The sequence below is a fragment of the Melopsittacus undulatus genome, chromosome 6 (genome assembly GCF_012275295.1).
Source record: "Melopsittacus undulatus isolate bMelUnd1 chromosome 6, bMelUnd1.mat.Z, whole genome shotgun sequence".
NCBI classification, from domain to species: Eukaryota; Metazoa; Chordata; class Aves; order Psittaciformes; family Psittaculidae; genus Melopsittacus; species Melopsittacus undulatus.
In genome coordinates, this window is record NC_047532.1 from 41,268,100 (window position 1) to 41,289,777 (window position 21,678).

At 39.7% G+C, this 21,678-nt stretch overlaps 1 protein-coding gene across 1 annotated transcript; it reads left to right on the forward strand.

The window, feature by feature from the left end:
- The first annotated feature begins 271 nt into the window (after positions 1-271).
- SKIL (SKI like proto-oncogene) lies at positions 272-20,252 on the forward strand. The gene is made up of 7 exons (XM_034064127.1): positions 272-389; positions 1,112-3,050; positions 8,858-8,955; positions 10,379-10,617; positions 10,826-11,067; positions 12,079-12,303; positions 15,192-20,252. Exons 2-7 carry the CDS (start codon positions 1,944-1,946, stop codon positions 15,351-15,353), a joined length of 2,073 nt encoding a protein of 690 aa, XP_033920018.1. The 5' UTR covers positions 272-389; positions 1,112-1,943; the 3' UTR covers positions 15,354-20,252.
- Positions 20,253-21,678: the final 1,426 nt, after the last annotated feature.

Here is a 21,678-nt window from a genome sequence, read left to right on the forward strand (position 1 = left end):
GCTGTGTCTGGCCCTGGTGGGCTGTGGGGCGGCAAGCTACGGCCGGCATGAGTGACTCCGTTATTGTATGTTCTGTGGGTTTTATGCCTCCCCTTCCTGCCGGCGGCGGGCGCGAGCCGGGCCGAGCTGAGGGAGGATTTCCCGGCGCTGAGGCGACAGCAGGCGGGGGAAGGGCAGCCGCTCCCGCCGCTGCCCCAGACAGTGGGCGGAGCTACGGCGGCGGCGGGAGGGGGCGGTGCGCGCTGCCGGCAGTTCGTGCCCGCGCGCCGCCGCCGCCGCCGTCTCGGTGGTTGTCTCCGCCGCCACCGTCTCCGCAGTGAGGTCACGGGTGGGCGGTGCGTGCGCGGCGCCTGCTCCGCTCCCCGGGTGCCGGAGCCCTGCCGCCACGGGTGAGGAGCTGGGGACATACCGGCGGCGGAGGGAGGGGGGACAGAGGGGGCGCTGCTGGCCCCGCGGCGGGGGAGGGGCGGGAGCGCCTGAGGGGGATGGGGCGGTGGCGGGCGGAGGGAGCGGCGGCGGGCTGAGGGGAAAAGGGGTGCGGGCGGGGGAGCGAGGGGGAGGTGGGGAGAGGGGCGGCGGAGCGGCTCGGGCTGTGCCCCCGGGGAGCCGGACTCGGTGGAGCGGCGAGACCGGCGGGAGGGGGAGGGAGAAGGAGAGAGCTGTGCCTGGAGCAGTGCCGCTGGGGCTGAGGTGAGTCACGGCGCGGGAGGGTGCGAGCGGCGGGATGCGGTGTCCCGGGCCCTTCCGGGAAGGGGCTGCGGGGCGAGGCGTCGGTTCCCAGGCGGAGGGGAGGGATGGAGAACGGCTCCCGTCGCTCCGGAGCCCCCGTCCTTGCAGAGTGTGCGCGCTGGGAGAGAGCCGGCCCGGTGCCGCCCCTCCGCCAGCCCGCCCGCTGCTCGCCCAGCGGAGAATGCGGCGCTCCGGGAGTTGTCTGCGGCTGGCGCCGGCGGTGCCGCTCCGCCGGGGTGGCGGTGGGGCTGAGGGTCTCGGAGCAGAGCTCCGTGCGCGCCGGTCTCCCGCGGTTAACTGGGAAACTGGTATCTCCTCCCTTTCGACCGAGCAGATTCGTGTCTTGGAGTGGCTTGTGCCTGACCTGTTCCCCTTTTCACAGGCTGTCTGGAAGGACTGACCTCTTCTTTAGCACCAGACATGCACTGAGCCGATGGCCTGGATCCTGCCTCCATTACTAATAACGTGGGGTGGGAAAATTCTGACACAAACCAGTGACATCTGTGAAAAAGGTGACTCTCGAAGGACGTTCAGTTTTTGACGACGATTTGGACCAGCCTTTAATTTGGGGATTTATTTGTGAACTGCCATAGTAACTCTCGTGGCAGCGGTGAAATCATGAAGTTGGCAGCACAATAAAGTAAACCCTTAAGGTTGTGTTTCATCTTCAGGAGCAGAAAGTGCCGAATTAAATTTTCATACAACTTAAACTATGGTTTGGATCAGCTGTGTTAAGATCGGCGTTCTTTGAACCGAGACCATTTTTCTACTTTAATATTTAAACAGGGACGTACTTGAAAAGGCAGTATATTTTTTTACAGGGAAAAAAGATCAAGGATGCACACTTGCGTCAACACGTTGTTTTTTACTGAGTTGCTGTACTAGACTACTGTGTGAAACAGTGGGAAGGGTATGAAGGGAAGCTTTTTTATACATATTGCATGGGTTTTTTATCTTAGAAAATTGAACAAATAACTGTTCAATTAGAAAAATTTGCGCAGCGCTCCTTTATTGATTTTATGGCACAATGTGCAAAATGTGTTACAGTTTTTACCTCTGGAGGTTGAAGAACTAACATTTTACTGAAAGGGGTGCAAAACTTGGTGCATCTGAGCTTGGTAATCAAGAGCACTTGACTTTGGGTTTTTTTTCTATGAACAAGCAGGAAAATGCACATTCAAGACTTTAATTAATTAAACTTCTGGTGTTCAGCAATGGAAAGCCCGCAAATAAACTTCCCTCTAGGTCTGGTTTCAGACCAAAAAAGGAGTGGGATTCAAGAGGATGGAAGTCCTCCATTAAAAAAAGCAATGACAGAGATGCATGTAAATGGCAAAGTTGAAGTTGTAATGAATAAGTTGCCAACCATAAAGAAGGAGAACTTGGACGAATATGATGAAACTCCTGTGGAGGCTGATGGGGAAACTGCCAAGCCAAACAGTACTTCGCTTTCTGAGCCTTTGAATTTAAATCCAGGTTTGAAACACACACTGGCACAGTTCCACCTCAGCAGCCAAAGTTCTCTTGGTGGACCAGCAGCCTTTTCAGCTCGCTATTCCCAGGAAAGTATGTCACCTGCTGTTTTCTTGCCTCTTCCGTCACCGCAGATACTATCTGGTCCGCTGCTCATTCCTCCGGACAGCTCCACAGAACTCACCCAGACTGTTCTGGAGGGGGAGTCCATCTCTTGTTTTAAAGTTGGAGGAGAAAAAAGACTTTGCCTTCCTCAAGTGTTGAATTCGGTTCTCCGAGATTTCTCACTGCAACAGATCAACACGGTGTGCGATGAACTATATATATACTGCTCGAGGTGCACTTCCGACCAGCTTCATATCTTGAAGGTTTTGGGAATTCTTCCATTTAATGCTCCATCTTGTGGTTTAATTACGCTGACTGATGCTCAGAGACTATGCAATGCTTTACTGCGTCCTCGCACTTTTCCACAAAATGGCAGTTTTCTCCCTGGTAAGAATACCTTGGCCCAGTTGAAAGAGACTGGCAGTGCCTTTGAAGTAGAGCATGAATGCCTGGGCAAGTGCCAGGGGTTGTTTGCACCTCAGTTCTACCTTGCGCCTGATGATCCATGTATCCAGTGTTTGGAGTGCTATGGGATGTTCTCACCCCAGACATTTGTGATGCATTCGCACAGATCCCCGGACAAGAGGACCTGTCACTGGGGATTTGAATCGTCCAAGTGGCACTGCTACCTGCATATTAACCAAAAATACTTGGGAACATCGGAGGAGCGGGAACTGAAGCATCTCTTGGAGGAAATGAAGGAGAAATTTAGCGAAAAAAATCAGAAAAGAGCTCGGTCCAAAGTAAGTTCACCTGCTCTTGTAAAACTCCTAAATCTCTTTTTGCTCACATGTAAATACTTGTTTTGGAAGCACGTTGTAAGTGCCTTTTGCAAGTGGGAATACTTGTCAAATCAAGCCTAAGTTAAATTTGTGGGAGAGCTTCACCATGGAAATACATTTCTCATTAAAAGGTGCGGTAATTTCTTTCGGTTTTGAGCTGTAAGTAACTTAATTTGAGCTGGTTTGGCTTTGTTGGTTCTTGTTCTAAGGTACACGGTCTCTGGAAAATTCAGAGCTATTGTGGAAATTTTCATTCTCCCATTTGACCTTTGAGTGTGCTTTGTGTGGTATGTGTTGCGGCAGCTGAGCAAAGCGGAAAGGAGCTTGAAAATCAAGTATTAGGAACTAGTTCTACGTTTGTCATTTTTACTCCAGACATGTATGGTGTATGACGACCTGGCTTGCTAGCTACCCATCTCATGACTATGAGCAGGGTAATGGTGCATTGATAAGTTGCTATTTGGAAGCCCAAAGTCTGCTTGTTCAGCAATAGCTTTCTGTTCAAAGTACTTGTATAGAGAAATAGGCCCAAAAGAGGGAGTTTTAAGCAGCCCAAGTAATGAGCTGTAGGCCGGTATCTTGACAATGGTTAATAATAGATGTCATGTTTTTTCCTAAAATGCTGCTGCAAGTCTGTGCTGTGGTTCAAAAATACCACATTTCCCCTAGAGAGCTCCTACTTTAAATAATAAGCACCAGATAAATTTTGAACATCATACATGTTTCCATTCATAGAAGGTACAATCCTTTGGGTATAGTCTGAATGTTAAGAGGATTTTAAGTGGTTTTTGGCCCATGATTGTGTTTCTTTTCAGTGTATTTGGCATTTATATGTCTGCTTGATGGCTACTCATTTGATCATATATCAGTTTTGCTTGCAAGATGTTTTGTGGTGGATTTTGAAATAGCAGCAGGAGCAATCCAGATGGCTGAGCCCAAAAAGGTGTGCTGTAAGTTTATACCTTTCAGGGTATACCTTTGAAAAGTTAGTATTGCAGAAAGGCTTACAGTAGTAATAAGTATTTTTACAGTTGTGCCAGTCCTCAGGAAAGGATTTCAGCAGAAAATTTCCATCCAAGTTGGCATGCTTCCACATGCTGAATCAGTTGAAGGTGCAGGTAAGTTCATAGAATCATAGAATCATAAAATAGTTAGGGTTGGAAAGGACCTCAAGATCATCTAGTTCCAACCCCCCTGCCATGGGCATGGACACCTCGCACTAAACCATGCCACACAAGGCTTTCTCCAGCCTGGCCTTGAACACTTCCAGGCATGGAGCATTCACAGCTTCCTTGGGTAACCCATTCCAGTGCTTCACCACCCTAACAGTAAAGAATTTCTTCCTTACTTCCAATCTAAACTTCCCCTTTTTAAGTTTTAACCCATTACCCCTTGTCCTGTCACTACAGTCCCTAATGAAGAGTCCTTCCCTAGCATCCCTATAAGCCCCCTTCAGATACTGGAAGGCTGCTATGAGGTCTCCACGCAGCCTTCTCTTCTCCAGGCTGAACAGCCCCAACTTTCTCAGCCTGTCTTCATATGGGAGGTGCTCCAGTCCCCTGATCATCCTTGTTGCCCTCCTCTGGACTTGTTCCAACAGTTCCATGTCCTGTTTATGTTGAGGACACCAGAACTGCACACAATGCTCCAAGTGAGGTCTCACAAGAGCAGAGTAGAGGGGCAGGATCACCTCCTTTGACCTGCTGGTCACGCTCCTCTTGATGCAGCCCAGAATACAGTTGGGTTTCTGGGCTGTGAGTGCACACTGCTGGCTCATGTTCATTTTCTCATCAACCAACACCCCCAAGTCCTTCTCCTCAGGGCTGCTCTGAATCTCTTCTCTGCCCAACCTGTAGCTGTGCCTGGGATTGCTCCGACCCCCGTGTAAGACCTTGCACTTTGCATGGTTAAACTTCATGGGGTTGGCATCAGCCCACCTCACAAGCATGTCAAGGTCCCTCTGGATGGCATTCCTTCCCTCCAGCGTATCAACAGAACCACACAGCTTGGTATCACTGGCAAACTTGCTGAGGGCACAGTCAATCCCACTGTCCATGTCACTGACAAAGATGTTGAACAAGTTTGCATGAGTCCAGGTAGATGACATCAACTGCTCCACCCCTGTCCATCACTTTTGTAGCCCCATCATAGAAGGCCACCAAATTGGTCAGGCAGGATTTCCCCCTAGTGAAGCTATGCTGGCTGTCACCAAGCACCTTGTTGTTTTTCATGTGCCTTAGCATGCCTTCCAGGAGAATCTGCTCCCAGATTTTGCCAGGCACAGAGGTGAGACTGACTGGTCTGTAATTCCCTGGGTCATCCATTTTCCCCTTCTTGAAAATGGGGGTTATATTTCCTTTTTTCCAGTTGTTGGGAACTTCACCTGACTGAATAGCAAGGAGAAGTTGCTTCTCATCTGATAAAGGCATGACAGTCTTTATCCTTGCAATGCCAGTGTAGGTATTAAACTCTAGTATGGTGGATGCATCAGTGAAAATAGGTTTCTGTATTCATACTTAAAATTCGACTTTTCACAGTAGCAGATTTCAGCCTGCTAGATCTCTTCTGTACAGGTGAAAAAAACCCAGCTGAAGTTGGCAGTAGCAGTGCTTTTGACTGGAGTGGTGCAAATGAAAGACAAAAACTTGCTAGTCTTCCCTTGCAGACCTGTATAGTTCTTTTTTATAAAACAGCATATGAAATCAGAATAAGAGAAACTGAAAACTTGAACAGAGATGAAGGTGTCAGAGGGTTGTTTTCTTTGTTGGTTTTTTTTTCTTGTCTCATGAATATTCATCCATAAAGTACAAAAGAAGAGTTTAATAGAGCAGTGTAGGAGCACAGCCTCTTTTCTTGGCCTGGGGCAGCTTGGGCTGCTTCAGTCAGCTTTTCTGTCCCTCATTTCTGTAGTGTGAGAGGGGTAGCAGGTGCAATGTGTGGACATTACCTTTTCTTACACTCCTAGTAAAGTCTGTTTGCAGGATGTGCTGTTTACTGTTCTGTCACCTTTTTACCACCTTAACTTTTACCACCTTTACCAGCCTCTGAAGGGCTGCTGTATCTTTGAGGTTATGGTGGAAGGCCCAGGAAGAACTGTTGCCTTTGGCTATTTCTTTGTCTATAAAGTAGTAATAAATTATCAGTTAAATCCTGTAGTCTGTGGAGCATCCTAAATCCGCCTTGCCTTTATCCTTAGCATTTCACTGAGTTTATTCACCTCACAGTGCAAACAGGCTTTTGCTCTCAGTTTTTTAAGAGCATAGAGTGTACTTACCAGGTTAACTCATTTCTGTTCTTTGTGCTAATAAGAAGGCTGTAAGTTGTATGCTTGATTGGCACTGAGTTTCTCATTTTCGGTTGAGTTCTAGACTGCAGTGTAACATCCACCTGCTCTCAACAGAACAGCTGCCGCGATTGCTGCTAACGTCTGTGCTGTCAGATCTTCATTCACTTTGACTTTGTGACAGTTTCTGATAATTGCTCTGTACTAAAACTTGGCCTTCTCAGACTACTTCCTTGAGTTGGTCACTCTGCACGTGGAAAAGTTTGCAGTGTGGATAGTTGACATTTCTCCTGAGCATTTTTATAAATCCCATCTCTGCTAATACTACCGGCTTAATGATTAGCTGAAACCACTACTTACCTTTTTTTCCTTAAACAGCAGCTTTGTTCAGCTAGCTTAGAAGAAAATTAAGACATTTTTCATGTAGCCCTTCCAGAGAGTTTGGGTAGAAGTCTTTTGATTCAACTTGGTTGTATTCTGTTTACAGAAGTCTTTAAGAGTATCTACACTAAACAGATTGTTAGGTAATGTAATATACCTGTATATATTGAAGTAGATGCGTTATTTTATTAACCTGGCTGATGGGGAAAGAATAGAATTAGAAAAAGACTTCATGCTTATTCATGGCTACCTTTCATTTCCTTTCCTAAGTAAAAAGTTGACTTCATGTTATGAAATTCATTAGCAAAATGCACACTAATGGGTAGACAGTAAAGTTAGTTGCCATTTGAAATAGGTGGGAATGCAAAAATCTGACCAAATAACTTGAAAATACAATTACCCAATAGACATTTTCAAATGTAAATCTATAAACTTGTTAAATGGGCAAATGTGATTCAGAAGGAAAAATTGGGTTACTTATGTACTAACTGCAGGATGAGTAGAACATGTGTACATTATTTAAATTATTAGAGTGATCTGAATAAGCAGAAAAACTTCAGGAGTGTCAGGATGAGGCCATTTTTCTAGAGATGATAAACTTTATCTCAAATCTTTGTTACTTAAAGGCTTGATTATGAATTTACTGTTTTGGAGCTTAACTTCCTTGTACCCTCCCTCCTTTCTCTTTGTGTTGGAACCCATTTGAGCAACTGCAGGGGTGGAGTTAAATTTCAGTTTCGTTGCTACTCAATTTAGTGGGCTGGAAGTTTTGACCAGAGTATTGTAGGTGTGATTTGGTCTCTGTTATAGTCAAGTGGGCCTTGATTCTACAGACCTTGGTACAAGCCACACATGTGTAACGGGGAGCTCTCTTGCCTGCCATAGATGAAGTTCTGTGACAGTTTATTTCAGTGTGCATAAATACAGACTTTCCTGATAACATATCTTTGATACAGTAAAAAGTTTTTTTGTTGTTGTTGTGGGGGTATTTTGTTGGTTTGGGGTTTTTGTTTGAGTTTATTTTTCAGCTTTATAGGCTTTTTTTATTTTTTTTTAAATTTTTTTCTTAATTGACCAACTTTCAAAAAGTACTGGTTTTGGCTGGAGTAGTGTTAACTGTCTTTGTAGCAGCCCATATGGTGCTGTGCTTTGGATTTGTGACCAAAGAGATACTCTCTATTAGACCATCTTTATCTTGACCTAGGAGCTTTCTTGCCTGTATGAGGGGGTAGCTGCATGGGTACTTAGCTGCTGGCTGGGGTCAACCAAGAACACCTTAGACCAAAACCTGCTTCCCAAGGCAATTTTAATACAGTGAAATTAAGAACCAATTTCTTAGCTATGTGTCGTGTTTACGTATATGACAAAACACCTTTCACTTGAAATTAAGAGTAACTTTGCAGTGGGGCACAAGGTATCCTGTAACTTTGTCTAAAGAGTAATTCAAATAATATTTTTTGAGACAAACAGAACAAGAAGTGCTATCCAAATACAAAATGCACAAAAGTTTTTTAAGATCATGTATTCTGATGCACCCGAATTAATTTGTTTGTTACTGCGAAAGGGAATGGAGTTGTCATGTTACTGCAGCAACTTTGCCCAGTTCTGTCATAAAGGTAATAAGAATTTGTGACAACTGAAGACAGTTCTGTGTCTGGAACACCAGTAATTCTTCCATTTTATTCACAGGTTTCATTTTGTAATAATGTATCTGGCAAGTGTTTACTATGATGTGGATACCTTATTGCAGAAGGCTCCTACCACCTTTTGGGAATCTTAATTTCTGCTTTCTGTGTCTCCCAAACATTTTTAGCATGCCCCTGGCAGAGTTCTTGAAACTCAGCAGGGCTTTTGTATATGTTTGTAGAAAGATTTTCTTTTAATTTTGTTGCTACTTTGCTTAACATGGGAAACTGGAGATGGAGGAAACTTCAGTGGCTTGAGTCACCCTGCATTTATACCAAAGGTGCTCCATTTTCCACTACCCCAAATCTGTAGTGTGTATGTATTTATGGTGTAAATGCCATTTCACTGAGGAACATTTATGAAAATGTAGGTAACATGTACCCATCTTCCAATTACCAATTTATTTTCTTTTCTTTAGGCAGAATCACAGCAGACCCTGGAATTATCCCAGTGGTATCCAGTGATAAAGCAGGAAGCAGAAACTGATCCTCAGCCACCCTCCTTTATCCATCCAAGGTAACTCAATTTCCTGTGTAGAACTATAAGCAGTGTATGGACAAGTATTTAAATAGCTGTGGGGACTTAAAGATAATTCAAAATGAAAATAATGTACTTGCCTCCTAAATAGTTAGGAAAACTCTAAGATAATTCACAGGAGTAACTGAATCCTAGCTTTTTATGCATTTCTTAAGAGTAAATATTAATGAACTGCTTATGAGGGGGGTTTTGGTACAAGACTCAGGCTGTGATCTGTGAGTGTTCTTCAGTAGGCAATACAATTGAAATGTTGTTACAATTTCCCTTTTCAAAATAGAAATGACCAAAGGTAATTTTTGATTTCTTGTATTATAATACAGTGCATGCATGTGGAAATATGCATAAGGCATATTTGCCATTAGTGCAACTTAATTCCCTTTCAAAAAAAGACTTTTAAAGGGTGTTTGAAGGCTTTCTTCACACTGGAACAATGGCTGTGGTTGAGTTGTCTGTTGATTAGTTTCCTGGTTTTAGAAACCGAGTGCATTTCCTTAACATAGTACACAGTTTGTCATCTGCATCAGCGAGGGAAGTTTTTCTCAACATAGCTCTTCCCCTCCTCCCTGTGTGGTTGTGCATTTACCGTATATGGGTGAGATCAGACTCTTTTGGCTAGCAGCATGCATCAGAGCAACACACACACATCAAACCAGTTCCCACGCAAGCACATGAATGGTGGAACTTCTGTCATGGTCCTTCAGTTTGCTGTTTCTTTTGGTGCCTTCCTTCAGAACTAGGAGAAAGGGAGGCATTGAACACAGCAATGAGAACTCCAGCATAGTGATGCTGATTGTTTTGGCCCTAACCTTAGCACATTTGGTACTCTTTATTCTCTGTACTAGTTAAAAGCTAGTAACTAGGTTAGGGTGGTACACAAGGATGCTCCCAGGATTCCAGGAGCTGTGAAAATACAGATGTGTTGCTCAGTATATGTGGGAAAGGAGGTCCAGCATTGGTCTCAGATAATACCCCAGCACTGTCAGCACGCAACTTTGCTATTTAGAATGTTGTTCCCAGTACACTGATCACTTACCCCATCCTCCATTGCTAATATAAAGATTATGAAAATGCTGGAGAGTCTGGATTCTAGAGACAGAAAATTTCACCTTTTGCATGTAAGTGAAGACTTCACATGATTTTCTATGCATTTTTTTTAATCAGTTATGTTTGGAAAATCCTCTTGTTTGATAGTCCCAAAACCTTATCTGGATAATCTACTCAGTGAAGATTAAGTGAATCGTTAGGATTTCCTTTTGCATAGGAAAAATTTAAAAGGGCGTGCTTATTTTTCACTGAAGCTTTTACAGTTTGAAATTATATAAAGTTAAACTTACGCTCTCTGCTAGTCATGGTCTGTTATGTCTTACCTTTCTTCCTTAATTTTACTGTTCTACTGTTTCAGTTACTACCTTTATATGTGTGATAAAGTGGTTGCCCCAAATGTATCTCTTGCATCACAATGTAAGGATGTTGCAAAAACAGCAGTCAGAGCTTCAGAAATAATTAAATCCTCACCTGGACAGTCAGAGAGAAAGCTCAGTAGTGGAAAGCACAAAAATGCGGCCTCCTATCCAGACCTTTCTCTGGAAGAACAGGAAAAAATTGACTTGAAAGCAGGTGTGGAGCAGCATAAACGTTTAGGTGAGTAGTGAAAATTTCATTGGAGTCTTCTTTTTTTATACCATATCATTTTGGAAAGCTCAACACCAAGCTATTATTTTGTGATGTCACTTCAGTTTTCCAAAAATGGTTTTGACCTTTTTATCATCTTCTGTTTTCTTTGCTTTTTCTTCACTCTGGAAGTTTAATTTTCAGTGATTATTATGCTGTGTTGTTCTTTTATCTACAGATCCACCTGTGGCAACTCGTTCTGCAAGAGGTGGAAGATCTGAACGTGTTTCTTCCAGAATCACCCGAGATTCTAGCCGTATTGAAGTAGGTAATGATGTACGAACCTTGTCCCCCACTCTCATGAAGGACATCAGTTGTGAAGATGACAAGGGAAGGATTATGGAAGAAGTAATGAAAACCTACATCAAACAGCAAGAAAAACTAAATACTATTTTGCAGAGAAAACAGCAGCTTCAAATGGTACAGTGACAATCTGAGTGCATTTTGCTTTTTTACTTTTGACGTCAGAAAACTGGCTGGCTGGTTTTAGATCGGTATTGCAGATTACATTCATTTAAAAACACAAAGCACACAGATAATTTCCCCTCCAGCTTGAATCCAGACACCAAATCTTTAATATCCCCTGTGCTCATTAGATTTGAGTTAACTAATAATTGGTGTCTTTTCAGTTTGCAACTGTGTTCAAGCAGCTCTTTTGTTTGTTTTATTCAAATTTATTCTTCAATTTCAGAATGTTTCCCAAGTACTTAAGTGTTTTGGCAAATATAGCTTAACTCCTCTATAAGTTTCTCAGTTTTCAAGATTTTAAAAATGCAGACATCAGTGTTCTAGAAATGGTCTTATTGCTGACCTATATGAAAAAGAATACCACCTTCCTTTTTCTGTTTGATAAGTCTTGTTTTTAGGAGGATTTTATTAGCCTTTCTTAATAATAGATGACATTAGAAGCTGGTGTTCATTTGTGATTCTGCCTCTTTTCTGTTTTCTAGATTAAGGTATACACTGTCTTTGCTTTTTACATTCATAGACCAGAATCCTCTAGAGCTGCTATTTTTAAGTTGTTCTGCTGTTGGAGGTAAAGATTTTAAATAAGTTAAAAAAAAATTAAAAAAAAAATCCCAGGATGCTAATGGAAAAATAAACACATTTATTCTGTTTTATCACAATGTACTTCTTACATCTTCAGAGTATATTTTAGTAAATCAGTGCTGCTGCTTTCTGAGGTTCATTGTTGGTAGTTGTGAATCTGTTTCTAGAAGTCCTGTCTATAAATAATTTCTTAAAAGTGAAATGTTTGGTACAGAATTCCAGGCTGTCATCAAGGAGATACCTACCATTATCAGTTTATTGTTATCAGTAGGTAAATGTGCCCTTTTTGGCCTCATTGTTTACAGATACACATTTAAATGCAGCTTTGTACTTTCCTTATCTTAGAGCCAAGGTGTATATGATCCTGGTTTTTCTTGACAGGAAGTGGAATTGTTAAGCAACTCTAAATCTATGAAGGAACTAAGCGAAGAGCAGCAGAATTTACAAAAAGAACTTGAATGTCTGCAAACAGAGCATGCTCAAAGAATGGAAGAATTTTATTTTGAGCAGAGAGACTTGGAGAAGAAACTGGACCAAGTGATGAAGCAGAAGTGTAGCTGTGACTCCAATTTAGAAAAAGACAAAGAAGCCGAATATGCAGCACAGGTGAGAAGGGAAAGTTGCTTCATAAAAATGGCATTTAACATATCAGGAAATTGTGAAGCTATTGCTCAGCCACCTTCAGGTTTCATCTTCTTTGTGTGTTTTGATACCATAGACGAATACCAAAATAGGTCACAGTGACAGCAATATTTATTTCCCTGTTCCTTGACTGAAACTGAGGTAGAATGCAGCTTGCAAAGACACGTGCTGTTATTGACAAAGTAATAATCTTTAACCTAAGCTCTGTTAACTCCTCATTTAAAACAAATTGTGTTTTTAATGTGTGTAGTCTTGCCCGTATTATAGAGTTAACTATTCTCGGCTATAGAAATAAGCTATTTCTCTTTTTTCTTCCTTGTATGTTAAAAAACAAATCCAAACTTCTCAACCACCTTTTTGTCAGATAAAGAGCATACCTTGGTGCTCTTTCTGATCTTTGGTGGTATAATCTTCTGCACTGTCTGATAGAGCCCCCATCTATGCTCTTGTCAAAGCATTCAGGCAAGAGTTCTCTTGGAAATTAAATTTTCCATTTTTTGTCTCTCATTCCTGCCTCTTGGGTTTATATGTCAAAACCTGTGGAGATTGTTTCACTTTTTTTCAACTTCTATTACTGCTTCCAGCATAAGTTGGAGATAATTCATGCTATTCCAATGGGAAAAACATAGTTAATGCCCAAAGGAGCCTTGGAATGCGTCTTCAAAATCAGTTGCAATTATGATTAGATGTACAGTGATGTATTTTGTACCATGTCACAGGAAAAGAGTCTTCACAGCTTTTCAGAAGTAAACAAAACTAAAACTTCAGCTCAGGAAAGATTTGTGGTCGTTTGATTGTAGCTTTGTGTATTTCCTGTTCTTGCTGTCTCAAACTAAGAAACAGGCAGTACTTGAGAGACAGGTTTTGGTATTTTTGGGGAGTAGGGCAGAGACTAGAATCGTAAATCCTTCTCATTAATTTAATTTGATGACATCCCACTCTACAGATTCCTGGCCTTGCTGCCAGAAATAATCCTCTCTAAGGCCTGATTTACTAAACATCTGGTACAAGCTCTGTTACTGCAAGTACCAACATGTTCTAATTTATGAAGATAATCATGTATAGCATGCTTTATATGGCTTGTGTAGCTTACTTTGTTCAGAGGATAAAAATCATACATTGTTCCCCACAGAGATTGGTTGATTGTTTCTTTTGAAGTTAGACTTTGGAAACTAAATATGTTCCTTTCAAGAAAGTTTACTCTGTTACTACCTGTGTGATAGAGCTATTGGCAACATATAATTCGAGCCTTTTTCTCTGTTTATCACATCTTACAATAGATTTTGGACCCTAGGTTCCAAGCAGTTGTCAAAAATACCCAAGTTAAACAGAGGTCCTGGCAACAGGCAACTTCCCCAAGCTGCGTGTACAGCATTTTAAAAAAGCCTTCATCTAATGTCTTGAAGCAGCTGCCCAGGCTGCCTTTTCTGCCCGAGAACTGTGGATTGGGAGGAACCCTGTCCTACATTAAGCAAAATGAGTAATTTGGGGTTTGCAACTTGCTTAAATGTCTGTTCTTTCTAGGCCTGTCTGAAGATGCACTAAGTGTCCTCTCCCCTTTCTTGACTTCTTTAATGAATTGTGTAGTTTAGTTGTTGCTTTACCCTGTCAACTGAAGTAGTGTAACCACAACTGAACCCTTTCCTTAGAGCTGGAAATTGAAAGTCAGCCAGAGACATGCTTATGTACATGTTGCAACATGTAGGCATTGGGCATTATTGTACTGCAGCAGTTTACTTCATCAGAGTAGTGGAGTCAAAAGACTTGCATTAATATCTAAGAACTGCCTCAGTATTTCTGGTTAGATGAAGAACCATTTAAATATTTTGGATAATACAAGTGGAGAGGAAGGTTGCTGAATGCAATATGTCTCTAAAATCAGCACAGCAGTTCCTTTGCCCAGCAGTTTTACAGCAGTTGGTGAGCACCAGTGATCCTGCGCACTCCTGCGTCTTTCATTCTCATGAGCTGACTGATGATTTATATCAGATAGATACCTATCATAAAGGCAGATGAATTTTTTAGATTCAGTGAGGCTTTTTGTCTTTTTTTTTTAAGAAATAACTCCTTATAACCAGTGGCAGAGAAAAGAATTGATTTCCAGTCTCCTCCCTGTTTAACTGCTGGTAGTATATGGATAAGCAATTTGACAGTAACTTTCCCACACTTGAAAAATTCATCAGTCATTTCCAGACCTCGCTGTGAATAAATTCTGATGACAAACTAGGAAGTTTAAGTTTTACTGTACTCCAAAGATGAAAAATACTACTTAATTTTTGTGTTTAAACATGAATCATTTCACCAAAAAATGTGCATGGACTCATATTTGAACACACATATAAATGCACAGGCGTTATGTTCAAGGTTTTCTGAATGTCATTTATGGTAAGTCTGTTTTATTTATACTAAAGGGTACTGAAACACTGTTGGTGGTTTTGTTTGTTCTAGAAGTGTATTCAGGCTTTGAAATAAAGGAGTAATACTTTGTCAGTAAAAGAAGCTAATAAATGGAAAAGTGCTCTTTATTCTGTGATTTGTGAAACATCTGATTCTGACATAATGCCAATTTTCCTAACAGATTGTGCATGTATTATTACATGGTCTAGTGTGACAGTTAATATAACTACAATTTATATGTATATGATGTTTATGCAGCTTTACATACTGATGTTACTTGCTAATGGTGTAGTATGCTGCATGATTCTTGAGAACAGTAAAAGAGGAGCTGATAAATAACTGGTGAATGAAGTCCTTTCATCTGATGCATAGGGTAGTCATCAGTGGTGTCTTGAAGTGAATAGTTGATGTTACAAATAAGTTTGCTAAAATTTGTCATTTTTTGTCTCTTACAGCTAGCAGAATTGAGACAGAGACTGGATCATGCAGAGGCAGATAGACAAGAGCTTCAGGATGAACTGAGACAAGAACGAGAGGCAAGAGAAAAGTTAGAAATGATGATAAAGGAGCTGAAGCTGCAGATCTTGAAATCTTCAAAGAATGGGAAAGGAAAATAGAAATTGAAAGAGGAAGCTTGACTGAGTCCTTCAAACAGGGTGTTTTGGTTTTTAATGAATTTTGAGCAGTTTAGTGTGATGAGAAGTATTCTCTGCAAATTTGTATTTCCCAGACAAGTCAAGATGAAGATATATATAAATAAATATAGATAGGTGTACATTTTTAGATTTTCCTAACCAATGAAAATCTGCATTTATTTGTACTGGTGTTTTTCTCAAATAATGAAAAATGCAAACCTCTTGATTTAGGGTGACCAGTTCTGTCTATTTCTAATGCAGTCTTGAGGACTCTATACCTTTTAATATTGTCTGTTAAAATATATGTTATCTTTTATTTTGCTATCAATTGCACATCTACCTATAAGAATACATTTAAAACATTTTGAATTCTTCAAGGACAAAAGTAGTTTGGGTTTCAGTGTAAATTATTCATTCTTGAACTGGGGAAAGTAAAGGCAGCTTTCTGTATGTAAGGTAATACTCAAAATTTCCAGAGACAGATGATGTATCATCAAAAGTGATATAGCAGCATGAGTTTTTCCCATCATTTCATTGTGTGAAGTCAAGCTGATTTTTCAGTATTTTCTATTTAACAACTCATTAATAATCTAAAGAATTTTAGAGCCAGCATTTGCTTGCCGTGCTGGAAGAAGAAAATTCTAGGGTGTTTTTGTAAATGAAAAAATTTACAGTTATAATGGAATCTTTGGGAATTTAAAGCTCACTACTTTTTTTCTTCTATTTAGTAGGTATGAAAGCAATGTTAATAAAAAGCTTAGAGGTGGGGCTTTTCCTTCTACAAACTGAGGAAGCTTGACTTAACTGGTTTTCAGATAGTAAAGCTTTCAAGAAAAGTAATATCTATTAAAAAATATGTATTAGTTTCTCTCCTACTATAAGCCTCCACACTTTGAGCTTCTTGCCAACTTGTGGATTTTTCTTCCATTACATAGAACAGGCCTTAACTGACATTGCGATAATAGCTTAAAAATAAACTTCTGAGATACGGCACTTTGAAAACCATTTTGATAGTCTCTGTATTTGAATGGCATGGTAGTGTTACCATGAATTAAGAAATTCAGCATGTTTGTTAAGCTATAACATTTGAAAGTGTGTGATTGTACAGAATTGCTGTTTTATGTATATATAATGTTTGAGTACTTCAGAAGTCTGGTTCCTAGTGAATTAAACGCATGACTACAAAGTTGGACGAAGAAATACTGTTTGCACTTCTTTCCAAAAAGTTTGATACAGCTGACAGACATTAGCTGATATATGTCAGTGATTAGGAATATTTTAGTAATTCTAGCATTTTACTATGTAATTTTAACCTGTGCTTCAGCTTCTGTTTTTGAGGTGCTTAGGTTTAGCATTCTCTTAATAATTCAGTTAATTTGGGATGAAACCACTAGTAAAGCCTACATTGTGGTGGGTTTTTTGTATTTTTTAATCTCCCCCTAACTAGTAAAACTGAAAACTTTTGAGTTGACTTTTGTTTCTGTTTCAGTGGTATGACAGGACTGAATATCACAGAGAAAGGTAAAATTGCACAACTCTTTAAAGTGGATGAGAAATGAGGTGATAAATTTCCATGGAGTCACAGAATGATTCTTTTATAGCTGTGTACAGTTCTGTTTCTGAGCTCTGTGTCAAATTTACACTGATGATTAAAACAGGTTAGATGGAAAAAAAAAAACAAACCATTTTCTTTGTCAGTGTTGATCAGAAACTATTACATTTTTTCCCTGCATCTCTAAATTTTTGCTTAAAAAAAAGGGAAAAGCCTGTGTTTGCAGCATGGTTTGGCAGGAAAGGTGCTGACTGTAGATGGTTCCAGTTGTTTACAGACCACTTGCTTGAGAAACACAATATTTTACTGTAACAAGCACCAAAACCATGGTTATAGGGAGGAAGAGTAGGCAAGAATGGTGATAAAAGTGATTGTTAGGGAATGGAGCTTGAAGTAGTCATTGATGGACTGAACGTATGTTGGATTAGTTAGATGGGCAAGAAGCAAAATGCTGTCCTAGGAAACAGAAAAATTTCAGCTGAGAGTTACTAAAGGAGTAAAAGAGAGCATTTCTATTTGCTTTAGCAGTGTTTTGAACCAGACTTCTTTGTCAGTAAAGGTAAGGCCATGCAGACTTGTTTAATACAGCTGCAGTAACTAAATTACCACAGTATTTATATTTTAGCTGTTTAATTTATGGAATCCTCATGGAACTATTATATTAGAATACTGTATAGTCTGTTTCCATTCAGGTCTTGTCTGTGTTATGTAACTTCTGCTCAAATTTCCCCTTTTGGCACTGGTGTATCTTCAGCAGTGACAATTGCAGCAGAGTGGTGGCATAGCCTAGGTTACTCTGCATCAACCAGCTGTTAACTGGCTTAGGCTGTAGACTACTAAAATGCTGGTGTCCATAATTTTCACTGTTTCAAGAACTGAAGCAGCTATATGAATTTTTAGCAATTCCAGCTATGGATATGTCCTCCTAATAATTTAAAAACATCTGGCTGAAAAAGCTGATAGAACATTTATTAAAATAAAAGTAGCTTTGTAAATACTCCATTTAGGTCATCTGAAGTTAGAATACATTTTAAATTATTGTAATACTCTTAAAATTCTTAAATATTACTTTCAGGCTCTTTAACGTAAGCAATTTTCATATGTGTAGACTTAATTTTATACTGATTTTAAGTAATAATGTATACATAAATGTGCCATAGATTTTGTGTGTTCACAGCCTTTGAAAGATAGTTTTTTAGTAAATTGTAAATAATGCTGTATCAGTTCTAGAACAAATTTGTCGACCTTTTTTTCTCTACCTTATGCTAGTTACATTGAATGGTTTATTTTACAGCCTAATATAGGAACTTGGAATGCACATTTAGGGGCCCTCATTTAAGTACACACTTAATGGCAGAAACTAATTCTGTCATTAGGCCCTCCCTTTAAGTCATAGCATGCTCATTTTCTGTATTAATATTTGTTTTGTCTTCAATTATTGCTTGCTGATCTTTCAGGCAGGAAGTAATTTTCCTGAATAGTTGTGTTGTGAAACCTGTAGGAAAAAATCCTGAAATTGTCTATAATCTTGAAAGTTGCATTATTAAATACCCAGACTGAGATCAGAGTTGCCTAGTGTACCTTCTGGAACAAAGTAAGTAGGATTCAAGGTGAATAGCTAGTTTCCTCCTGTATTTCTTTCAAAAGAGAGCTTTCACATTGCTTTGTGTACTTCAATCAACAAGAAAACCTAAGCTGAAAAACTCCTGCAATTCCAGCAGTCTGAAAGCACCCTCTTTTGCAGCGTAGTGATGTATCCCGAGACAAGAGATTTTTATCTAAATCTCCAGACTTAGTCTGTGTTTTAGTTTTTGTAAATCATATTGTTCAGTTTGAGTATTTAGATAAATGTAGTTATGTTTTACATTCTTAAACTAATTTTATTCTATATTTAATATATTGATAGCTTAGGTGTCAAATCACTTGTATATAGTAAAGGCATAAAGCAATTAGTGAAGTAGGAGAAGTTGAGTGGGAGCATAAAGCTACTGGTGGCCTGAAAGAATACACCTTGGCCCATATTTTAGAAGTCACAATGTTTCCTTCATACACTCTTGTTTTCTGTTGGGGAGGGGATAGCTAGAACGTGTTAAGAGATTTTTGGAAAAGTTTCCTAGGATTAGGTATGAAGTTGGCCTTGCCATGCTGACATGGTCAGCTTCCTGGAATTCACTTGTTTGTAAAATATATATTTTGATTGTCAGTTAAGATAACGACTTTGTATTTTTTCTGCACTTAATTCATGTAATTGACCCACACAACAGTTTCCTATAGTGTGGTGAAGTTGACAAAAGACATAATTACACCTACCTGTTAATCTGTGCTTACAATATTTCAGTAACTTTATTTAAGCTGTCAGTAGTAAGCAGAAGAAAGCTGCAAATTTTAATTTTCTTTTTGCTCATTATGTTGGCAGTTTGTGTATTCATCGGTTTTCATTACAGAAAATGTGTAGAATTTTCAATTTGTTGCATATTTCAAAAAGACAACCAATTTTCTTTTAGCTTTTGTGATAGCAGTTACTGCTTACAACTTGCACGACCATGTTGTATTGTGTCTTCATTACTTGGAAAATTGTTTTTTCAGGGTTAGTGGTTCAGTTGGAAAATGCTTGAAAAATGAGTTCTAAGCACTTCATCAAGCACAGCAAACAAATGGTATAAAATTTTGCTATTTGAAAATTGATTAAATGTAACTATCAATTGATTTTTTTTCCTTCGAATATAGATACCTCACTTAAAGGAAAGCACAGCTGTACTGTATTTAAACTAATTCTAGGAAATAATAAAAAATCAGTCTAAAATACTTTGTTGCCGTTATGTTGCTTTCTGTGATTGACAAAATCTGGTTTTGTGTTTTCATACTCTTGAACGTATTGATGCTGACGTGGCAATATGTAATTATCTCAAATTACAGAAAGTAGCTGCAAAACAACAGTTTGTGTTAGCGCAAGGCAACATGTTGGACGGCTATTCTGAAACCATAGTAAAAGCCTGTGAAAAATGATCAGTGCATTCAACAGTTTTTAGTACTTTGCCAATGATGTACAGTCATATTGTTAAGAGTTGCTGTGGTTGCATTACATGACACACAAAACTGTCCTCTACCTCACGTGAGATTTAACAGATATTTTATATGGTTTTAGTAAACAAGATGCATCTATCTGGTCACTTAGTTTACAAATTTTAAATTATATTTATTGAAACATGACATACTGTGCTCTTAGCTTATACCTCAATTGTATTTTGTGCTGTTATCCATTTTCATGCTTTGTAAATACCTGTATAGATTGTGGATTCAAAAAAATAAAGAACTGTAATGTCAGAACATTTGTCTGTGATGTCTTTAAACACTGACTTCTAAACTTGACTTCTTGGGAGGTGTTTAACAACACAGACAGACTCTTCCTTGCTTTGGACACAGTAAATTAAACCCTGATTACACTGACTTCTTTGCAGAGCTCCCACTGCCTGCCAGCAGGTCTCGGTTTTCTAAAGGGTATATTTAGCAAATTGACAATGGCCTGCCCTCTTTGTCAGTCCATTGAAGACTCCTAAAGCTCTTACGACTCCACAAAGAGATTATTGACAGTAAGATTTCTGTGTATCTTGACATAAATTTGGTGTCTGTACATGTAAGTACAACCAGTTGCATATTTGGGTTGTACTCTGGTGCTCAGCTTTTGTTGCTGCTGGAAATTCCAGCTATGTTTGAGTTGTTCACACCTTTAATAGCTTAGTAATGAACAAGATAAAAAAAAATCACACCAGATAAAATGCGGAGACTATACAAAGTTAAAAATCAGAAATGAGGATTCTACTGAATTGGCTGAAAAAGTACCCCAGTAGAAAACATGCCCGACAGTGACTCTCAGGAGTTCTTAGTATTTGTAAGCTATGATTGCATTGTTTAATATTTCTATGTACCATCAGGGAGCCTAAATAGCAGAAAATTAGGAGAGAGGAGGCAGCCAGGAGGAAAGTGGGAGCAGTCCTATAAGCTATGTGTGAATGGGACTTCCATTTAGGTTAAGCTTCCACCACTTACAACAGCAAGCTATACTGTATTAGTCACTTAACCTCCCCCCCCACACACACATTGTAGTAAAAATTACAATTTTTACTACAAATGATATTTTTGAGATTTTCTATGTTATTTTATTCAAAGAGGTTTTTCCTGACAGATACGTAAGTGTGCTCACATACACGAGATTTTTTTCCTTCTCAAATCAGACCAAAACCACTTTGTCCTTGTTTCAAGGTACTGCTCTTGCATGCAGGAAATCCTGATGGTGTTTCAGATTATCACAAACCCTTACTGCTACTATGTACTTGCCTGTGTTTTACAGCTGAAGAGAGAAATGAGCAGAATGAACCAGGCTGAAGATGAATTTTGTAATATTTTGATGATCTCAGCCCTTAGCGTGGAAGAAAATTAACAGCTAGCTGTCTCACTTAAACCTGTTGACTTCAGCATCCCATGTTGTATTTTTATCCTGCTCTATTTTCAAGTGAGGTTGAAGCTAACAGGGTGAAAAACCTGCAAAATGCAAGTTCAAGGTGAGTCATTTTGTATGAGAAAAAGCCGCAGGGTGTTGATAACTTGTGTAAGTATGACTAATTGAAACGCATATCATTTGTCAGAGAAAACAATGCTGCTGATCAAGGGAAATCTGCTGGGGTGACAGGGTAGAAAGATTGATATTTAAGTTGTTCACACTTGCCAAAATGAATAGCTTTTAAAATGGCAAGTTTT